Consider the following 10,429-nt stretch of genomic DNA (forward strand, 5'->3'; position numbering starts at 1 on the left):
TTGCCTACCAGGGGGTCAGCCAACAGAAGTAGATCCATTTATTTAAATAAATGTAAATGCCTCATACTTTATTTTCATGACAACTGTTCTGTGAATGTTTGAATCATGCCTGCACATGACTGGGAGTTCCAGCAGAATGGAATACAATACCTTTAACAGTACAGCACAGCACTACTGCAAAAGAAATCAGCATGATGGTATATTACAGGTGCAGTATCACATATAAACCTATCCTATTTTAACATGTACTGCCAGGAATATTTCATTTTGGCTACAATACAGACTGAGATGGCGCATGATACACACTCGTAAAGCTGGGCAAGTTATATATACAGTGCAACATCAGTACAAGCTTCTTTTATGAATTGAGTTTCTTATGAACTATGTGCTAGCCATACTGAACAACTCCCTAGTATGCACTATGCACTGTATTTGTAAATCTGGTGGTCCGTGTTTAATGTAATGACATAGTTTTACTTTTACACAGTTTTAAATTCTTGCATTGTGATGTACTTTACTGGTGAATAAAAGAGGAGTTTGCCTTCCTGAAAAAGACATTACTTTATTGTTTGCTAGATGTGTTCCTTAAACTTTTTCATGAATAGTGTGAGATTGGCAAAAGCTGTGATTTCCTTGGGTAGTGAATTCCAAAAAGCAGAAGTAGCTTTGCAAAAAGATTTTTCATAGATAGCTTAAGAGAAAATATTTCTAATTAGTTTGAGAGCAGTGTTTGATCAAAGGCAGTAAGTAGATACATGTATTAGAAGTTTGTCTGCAGAGGTAGACAGTATCTATTGTAAAGCAGTTTGAAGGTATTTTGTGCAGAAAAGTAGTTCTGGCAGTGATGGAGAGACATTTTGCACTTTGAGCAGAGATGCAGTGGAAATTGATTGAAGTGGCAAGACTAATGAGTCTTGGAATCTTGCTTACATCATTTTGTAATTTAGCAGCATTTTGCCTTAATAGAGGGACAGTGGTAAATAAAGCATGATGGAGTCTAGGGATTAGAACACTAATGGCAATCAAACATTGAGCTTCAGAGGTAAGTAGATTTGAAATACTGTTGAAGAATGTTAGAAGTGGTCATCTCAACATGATAGCAAAAATGAGAGTATTGTCTAAAAGTACTCTGACATATGTTTTTATGTCATAAATTGGAGGAAGGTTCTACACTGGTCTTTAATATAGTGAGCACACATGTTTGCTAGTCCGTTTGCTGTCAGAAACATGATTATTGTAGATTTGCTAATATTGATGGTTAATTTGTTGTTGAAAAGACATCCAAATTAGGTAAAAATTATGTTGTATCATGCATGCACCTGCTGCATCGATTTATGAGCTGTAGTTAAGACAATATTGTGCGGTGGTGGTGCTGCGGTAGCGTTGTCGCCTCACAGTAAGATGCTGTCCGGTTCGATTCTCAGCTAGAGTGTCTTCTGCATGGAGACATGCATGAATGGGCATACCTTTGTTGAAGGTTGTGCGTCAGGGCTGATAACCTGGTACGTAAAAATCCACTGCCAATCATTAGCGGACCGGAGTTCCGCTGTGGCGACCCCTAACTGGGAAAAGCCGAAAGACGCAAAGTTAAGACAATATTGTCTGTATACAGAGTAATGCTAAATACTGTTTAAAATAAAAGAGGGAATGGAGCAGTACAGATCCCTGTGGAACTCATTTGGTTAATCTGTTTCAGTGTAGGAATTTTGATCAGTAATAGAGAAAAGTATATTAGATAAGTAGTTCCTAAACCATAATGTTACCTTTGGGGGAAAATCCATATTCTGTATATTTAAGCTATAGTTGGCTGTAATTTAGAGCTTCAAAGTCTCTGTTTAGGTCCAGAAAGATAGCATTTGTAAGCATACCCTTCTTCATGCTACAGTAAATTTGTAAGGTTAGAGAAAATATTGCTGTTCCAGTTCTGTATTTTGGCCAGAGGCCATACTATTTGTTACTCAGAGTTGTGTTTCTAAATGGATTCTGCAGTTGTTTGTAGATTTTTGCTAAGGGGCAAAAGTTAGCAGTTGGTCTATAATTTATAGGAGAGTTGGGGTGAGGGATTTCAGGAGTGTGGTATTAAAAGCACGATTAATGCTGGGAGGTATTGACTCTGTGGTCAGAGAAAGGTTATATATGTGTTAGAGGTCTAGAGAGATATATAACTGGTTTTCAGTATTGTGGGATGCAAGTAGTAAAAGAGAATTATATCTGTAATTGTTTTGAGATGTTCTGCTAAATGATTTTATGTAGAAGAAAAGGGGGTGGATAATTTAGCTGGGGCAAAATAGAGGGGGGAGTTGATGAGTAAGATGAGATGCTGTTAGGTGGCAAGACAGAAGCTGAGTGAGATTTTGGGAATATTTTGTTATGAGAAGTGACTTATTCCCTGTGGCATCAAATCAAAATGACCCAGCAACAACCCAACCACCCTTGCATTCCCAGAACCTACGCAAGCATGAGGTATCTTTAAGTAAATAAGGCATCCACAAATTATAGGAATTATAGCATTTTGGAAGTATAGAGAAGTACAGAATGAGGAAGAAGTATTCCATTCAAGAAAAAAGGAATAATTTTGGACAGTCAGTAGAGCAGAGGGACAGATTGAAAATGATGATTCTATTTCCATCAAGAAAGTAAGAAAAACTTTAAATTTAGATTCACAGGAAAAGTTGAAAAAAAGGAGACTGAAGAATGGGAGACAGCTGGGAAGAATGGCACATAAAATTGTGCTTTTTCTAGTTGTTGTTTTTAGGACAGGAAATAAGTAGCAAAACAATTGGTGAAACTTCACAAGGTAAGAGGGTTATTCATAGTCATTTTACAGAGAAAAGTCTCTTGAAATAACTCAAAAATTCTGTAGTGTAGAAGGCATTGGAACCTGATGGTTCTGTTCTAGAATGGTTTAGATAACCTGAGAGGACAACTATTAATGGCACTATCTAACATTTCAATAGGCCATGGGGAGTAGGATAAGGTTTCTGAAAACTGGAATAGGGCAAACGAGATTCTCCTTCATTCAAATGGAAGCAAAACATTCTGGGCTCTATTAAATTCCTGCTTTGTCTTTACTTGTATGGAGAATTATAGAACTTTGCTGAACGAATACCTGAATGCCTGTCTGCAGGAGGACCTGAGGATGCATTGACTCATAAGAGTGATGCCATATCAAGCATATCTGTTTGTGTTTTGGATATTAAGGTCCTATAATTTTTTTTCTCCCCTCTCATTTCCCTCCTATCCCAGGTTTCTAACTCCCTATTTTGCTACAAGGTTGCTTGTTACCTCTAGCTTCCTGGTGAGACAGACTCCTGCAAACAATTTCTAAGTATCTCTGCATATAGAAAGAAACCTGCTGCTCAGCCTTAGGAGCCCTGCTAACAAGCAAGAAAGTATGTGTTTTATTAAGCCTAGTGGCAAAGCTGAACACTGCCTTAAAAACTGTGGTTTCAGTCAGGCGCTTGAACTAGACAGGATACCCAGCAGCCATACCCCCTCTCCTCCCTTTTAATCTTTTTGTCTTACTTTATCTTCTCTATCCTCTCCATTTGCTTTCTCCCATATTATAACTACTGAACCTTGCAATATTCTTTTTTTACCTTCCATCCCTATACTTTAACCTTGGCTGCCAAACAATTTGTGACCACTAGGTGGCACCCTGAACTGGGCTATCTCTTCTGTAATTTATACCTTTTGCTCCTAGAATGGAACCCATTTAAAAGATATGATCTTAATCTAACTAAGAAAGAAGGACTGTCTTTCCGGCCCTTTTCCTCTACCACTCTTTCTGCTACTCTCCTCTTTAATAGCAAGTAGCTACCCCTCCATATTCTCCACCTTCCAACCTGGCCTCCTCACTTACCTGTACCAACTGAAAGTACCACGGGAGTCGGTGCTTACAGATTGTTTTCTGCTGAACATTTTTCACTTACTTGTCTCAACCCGCTCCGTTCGCCCTACGGGCTCACTCCGCTCCCCTACCCTAACCCCAATTCCCACCTACCCCCAGTACAGTTAACTTTGTACCCACATAACCTCACCCACAGCTACTTAACCACCTATCACAACACACTTCCAATTAACACTTTTCCCACCTGGATAGTTCCCAATCACCACTCAACAACCTTACTACTACCAGCTGTACTTACTAACTTTACCTAACTTCCCTTTACATTTCTATCCTTCTAACACTCTAACTTTACTCCTTGCTTCATTCCACTCTAACCCCTACAACTCTCACATCCACCCTCTTTCATCTCTAAGCACTACTTATACCATCTCCACTTAACCTACCCTTTAACAGTAATCCAATAGCATTTCTAATTAACTCCACCTCTAAGCTCCCCACCACTCAGAACTCTCTTGGCCTCCTTCTCTTACCGCTTTTATTTCCCTGCTCCATACACCCTATACTCCTACACAATACTACATACCTTCTTTCACTTCATACCACACCTTACCCCTCCTCTCCAGTAGCCTCTAAACATAACACTACTTACACATACCTCCTACTCTTACCCACTATTCTAGCTGCCCTTACTCTAGCATTCTCACTAACCTTCCTGGAACATCACACTCTACTAAAACACCACCACCACTACCAACATACCCAATCAGACTCCCATACAAATTCCCTAAAACACATTAACATAATTTCTATTTCTAGCTATACCCTTCCTAAGTACCACAGATCTACCCATATCACTTACCTCCTTGACAAGAAACTCCCATACAACTACCTCAAAATCATAAAACTAATACAAATACCCCTACAACATCCTCTATTAGATGGTGATATCCATCCTAACCCTGGTCCACATACAACAGCCCCCAGTGACCTCCTCAACCAAAGAACCTACACCACTTCCACCCCAACAAGATCATCCAACTCCCTTCTGATAGCTCACCTTAACATCCATAGCATCAACAACAAAATATCCCATCTTCATGCACTTCTAGATGTGCACAAATTTGATATCCTCTGTATTACTGAAACTTGGCTGAAACCCTCAGTCAAAGATCATGAAATAACCCCCCCCCCCCAGGATATAACATCCTGAGAAAAGATCATACCACCAAAAAAGTGGGGGTGTAGCCATATTCTATAAATCAGAAATCCAACTATCTACCTTTAATGTCCCGCTACCCACAAACTCCACAACAAAAACCCTATCAGCCAAACTTCAAATCAATAACCATAAATCCATCTACATAATCTGTTCCTACCTTCCCCCAGGTAACAATATCAGTAATCTAGAGAATATACTTAGTAGCCTATCTATATACCTACCCCAGGAAACCATTGTCTTAGACGACTTTAATATAGACTGGTCTACTTGTATTTCCCCAAATCCCACTAACCACATAAATCTTTATGGTTTCTCACAAATGATAACCACCCCTACAAGTATCCATAAACAAAGTGGCAAGGAAACCATACTAGACTGGATTCTCATTAACAGTCATCCCTCAACTTATAAACATGGAATCCTTTCTGACGACATCAGTGACCACGCTCTTACCTATATAATTAAACAAAAACTTCATAGACCCAATCTGACTATTTTTAAAACCTCACGCTCAAAAAAAAACTTTCATCCTGAGAACTTCCAAACAGAACTGAAGGCTTGCGATTGGTCTCCACTGCTTCATCTTCAACTTGATGAAGCAGTCACCTACTTTAATACTAAGTTCCTTCAAATCCTAGACCTCCACGCCCCCTATCGTTCATAAGAACAAAGACCAAAACTGCCCCATGGCTCACAAAACAAACTAGGCAAAAAATCCTCCTAAGAAATAAAATCTGGGCCAAGTGGAGAGCCTCTAAAAGCTCTTCTGACCACCTTTACTTTAAACAACTAAGAAATGCTACAAAAAAGACATCCAACTTGACAAAAGAAACTATTACTTTCACCTCCAACAAACCCACAATCAAAAACCACAAAATGTCTGGTCAGCTATCAACAAACTACTTAATCCAGGCCACACCAAGTCTCCCACACCATCAGGAATTGCCCAAAATAACCCTAAACTAATAGCTGATTCTTTTAATACCTATTTTATTGAAGCCATACAAACTCTAGCAAGCTCTCTATCTCCCACCAGCTCCCTCCCACCTAATGCTACAACAAACTCAACTCCTCCTTTTCACATGCAACCTGTTCCTACATCCCTCATTTGTAACCTCCTTCTAAAACTCAAACCATGTACCCCCTCTGCTGACTGTATACCAGCAGAATACCCGCAAATTGCAGCTAAAGTCATTGCCTACCCTATCTCTATCCTTATCAATAGAACCATTTCAGAAAGTAAAATCCCCCTTATATGGAAGGTATCTCACATCATTCCTTTCCACAAAGGTGGCACATCAACTGACATTTCCAACTTTAGACCGATCTTGTTACTCTCTCCTATAGCAAAAATAATGGAAAAATGTATCCACCTACAACTTCTTGACCATCTTCTCCACAACAATTTACTTGCCACCTGCCAACATGGTTTCAGACCATTCCACAGTACATAAACTGCCCTGCTATCCTTCTCTGACTGTATAAACAAAAATCAGAACAATAACACCCTTTCCTCAGCTTTGTTTATTGACCTTTCAAAAGCCTTCGATATGGTCAACCATAATCTGCTTTTAGAGGTACTAAAAGCCCACTCACTAGACACACAGGCACTACTCTGGTTTAAATCCTACCTAGAAAACCGTCATCAAGCAGCCCTCTGGGACAATATGCTGTCAACTCCCCTCCCCGTAAACCTAGGAGTACCTCAAGGTTCCATACTAGGCCCTCTTCTCTTCTCAATGTTTATCAACGACCTAAACACTACAGTTCCTCAAGCCACCTGCATTCAGTATGCTGATGACTCTACTTTAATCTGCTCCGCCAATTCCCCAACCACACTCCACACCCTTACCCAGTCTGTATTTAACACCATTGAAAATTGGTTCATGCAACACTGCCTCCTCCTAAATGCAAAAAAAAAACAAAATTATTACTCTTTACTCCCACTCGAAAATCACCACAATTTCACTTCACTATAACCTCAAACAATGGAACCACCATAAACCCTGATACCACAACCCGTCTCTTGGGCATAACTATTGATAACCTTAGTTATGATGACCACATCAACTATACTGTAAAATCTGTTAACAAAAAACTAGGTTCACTGTATAGAATCAAACCCTTCCTTACAACTATAGCCAGAACCACAATAGCCCAAACTCATCTAATCTCTACCGTACTGTATGCTTCTGCTATTTACACTAACTTTTCCAAAAGCAACCTTAACAAACTTGCCAATAGCTACAACAATATAGCCAGATTTGCTACTGGCAACCCCTTTAGAACACACCACTGTCTCAACCTCAAACAACTGGGATGGCTAGAACTGCAACACCAACTACTCTATCATCAACTTACTATAACCCAAAAGATACTCTTCCACCCTAATAATATCCCAATCCTCACTAATCTTACTACCCCTTACAAAAACCTTACCACTCTTCGCTCAGCTGATAAAGTTCTAGTTTCCACTATTAAATCTAAAAACAAAGCTGGAGACTCTCTTTTTACTAATACAGTTGGAAAGGCCTGGAACCACCTGCCAAGTGAGCTTTCTATTATCTCTTCCACATATCTTTTTAAAAAACACCTCAAACAGCGTTTTAAAACTCACTGGCTCTGCCCCTGCTCCAACCCCGACTGATCTCCCCACCTTAAACATTCCTGCTAACCCCTTTTATGGTACCTCCAGGGTACCATATTGCCACTCTTTCCATGGCCTTTCTCGCTGTACTATGATTTACCAAAAAAAAAATATTAATTACTTTTATATTTGCTTAACATTCATTTGCAATTATCTTAATAATGTTTTACCTGTATATGCTTATAGCTTGATATTGCTTTGTTTTCTATAATTGTATAATTAATGCCCTTCTTGGAGCTTTGTTTTCTATAATTGTATAATTAATACCCTTCTTGGAGCTTTTCTCCCCGGGCCTGTACTGAAAATGGACATGTATCCAGTTAGACTAGCCCGGTCAACAAAATCTAAGTAAATAAATAAATAAATAGATAAATAAATAAATATATACTGAAAGGCTTGGTAGGTGTCAACTACTTAAAATTTAACAAGAGATTTGAAATGGTATCACTTAAAATATTATAGAACAAATTATAGACATACATGGAGTTGATTGTAAGGTAGTAGTATAAATAAAACATTAACTAATCTGTAGGAGCAAAGACGATTAAACGTAAGAGTTCTCTTAGATGAATGGATTGTAACCAGTGACTAAAAGGGCTAATACTAGAGCTAATCCATATTTGTAAGTGGCTGTGCATAATGCCTGGAAGGAAAAGTTGTTTTGTGGATGAAAGGGCTTTGCAACAGGGCTGAAGCAAAAGACAGTACAGAAAAGATTATAACACTAATTAAGGTGGCAGGAATGGTATAAAACAGGACAATTTAATTTCAAAGCAAAAAATGTAGCATTATGCATTGCTAATCATATACTTAGGAAAGAAATACACAGTTGTAGAAAAAGCAAGAACAACAGAAAATGAAAAAGCTAAAATGCCTAGGGAGAAACATTGCAAGTGAGAATGCAAAGTTATTGCCCATTTTAGCAGGCAGCTGATAAGACAATGTACTGTTCGCATTTCTGGTCTGTATTAGAAGCTATATAAAGGGACATTTAGCTTGTATAATCATGAGAAAGGTAAATAAAGGAGAAGCATGGAAGAAATGTATAAAGTAGCTCAGATGGTTCATTAGGGTAACTTCATTCAAAATCAGATGTGCAAGAACAAGAAGGCATAGTTTGAGATGTAATATTGGCTGTTTTGGGTGAAATTAAGGTATATTAGTATTTTACAGAAAGGGTAGTAGGTATCAGAGAAAAATCTTCCTGAATATGTGGTAGAACCTAAACAGTGACTGAGTTTTTGAGTATATGAGTTAAGCATGAGGCCATACTTAGGATGGCTAATGGGACCAGCTCTTAGATAATTAGGACCTATAAATTATTCATTGAGTAATGGGCAGAGGACATGGGAAAATTATTTTTTCTATGGAATCACTAAACTTTTTGGGGACTTGATCCTAAATATGGTCATTAGGCTTATGAAAGTCTATAGCATTTCTTCCTGTATTTTCATAATTCCTTTTTTTTTCATTTTTTAGCATCTTTATTTAATTAGCAAATACTGGAGGTGTGATGGGAAAGAAATAGGTATTTGGGAACATTTTTTTAGAAATGTAATGAGCTGGCAGAATTCCATTCACTTTTTCTATCTGCTCATAAAATAAAGTCTCTGTTTATCACCTCTTTTGTATTATTATCTGGAGTCTGTATTTTGTAGTTGTAAATTAATAGTATTAACTGCATCTCTTTCAGGCTCATGGAGAAGGTGTTGGAGAATTACCCAAGCCACTTTGGTTTAAAGGCGGGTGAGTATGCTATTTTAAAAATAAGCATGTCTTTTTTCCCTTTCTGATTTTTCATTATAGGTTAAAATTCCATTATGGAGTATGCTTGGATTACCCAAACTCTCAAAAATGTCATAGTAAAGATTTCATAACTCTTTTTTTTCAGTAGAGTCCATTGAATTTGGCAGAATATTATCTAAGTAGTAGATGCACTGCAAATTCTGAGTATTGACCATTCTGCTGCTTTCCATTAAACAGGATACTGAATTACAAATGAAAACTAACCCAGATAAAAGCATATGATTGCTATGGATTATGAAATAGTCTGCTTGACTGAAAGTCTGCTAGAGTCCATAAAGTAATAAACAGTATTCATCATGAAAATACTGAAGAATCACACTACATAATCTGCTGTTTTAGACATTTTAAGACCTGGTTACTTTCATAGATTTCAAATGGTAGTGACCAAATCAATACATTTTTTTAATTCTTTGCATAAAGAAAATGAAGGATACCAGTTGAAAAAAATTACCAGATCTGGTGCTTCTGATTGTTTAGTACAACCTTTAGAGTTTCCTAAATTAGGAAGTTCATGGCTCATAATTAACCTACTGGTTAAGACAGAACTGAAGTTTTGATCATAGTTAGGGAAATTAGTAGACTAGACGGGCTAAATGACCCTTACCACAATCAAAGTATATGTATACACACACACACACACACACACACACACACACACACACACACACACACACGTGTTTTTCTGTGCCATGTGCCTGCAAAATTGAATATACTAGAAATGTTTACTTTTGCAATATATTTGCAGAACACCAGACTTCAAGAAGGGTAGAACAGTGCTCATAGCAACCACTGGAAATTATGGCTATCTAAAGTAAAGTGACAGAATCATAACTGATTTAGAATAACAATAGCTGATGAGTTGTGGCTGCTATTGAATTCACCTTGATACCTCTGTGACAGTGTAAAT

General features: G+C 37.9%; 1 protein-coding gene across 1 annotated transcript in view; it reads left to right on the forward strand.

The window, feature by feature from the left end:
• Window positions 1-10,429, forward strand: part of UNC13A (unc-13 homolog A) — a 5,702,976-nt gene that overhangs the window by 3,598,627 nt on the left and 2,093,920 nt on the right. The window contains exon 12 of the mRNA XM_044054109.1: window positions 9,410-9,462. Within this exon, the coding sequence (XP_043910044.1) occupies window positions 9,410-9,462 (53 nt within the window). The remainder of the gene's footprint in view (window positions 1-9,409; window positions 9,463-10,429) is intronic.

Source organism: Protopterus annectens, chromosome 13.part0 (assembly GCF_019279795.1).
Source record: "Protopterus annectens isolate FY-2018-M chromosome 13.part0, PAN1.0, whole genome shotgun sequence".
In the NCBI taxonomy this organism is placed as follows: domain Eukaryota; kingdom Metazoa; phylum Chordata; order Ceratodontiformes; family Protopteridae; genus Protopterus; species Protopterus annectens.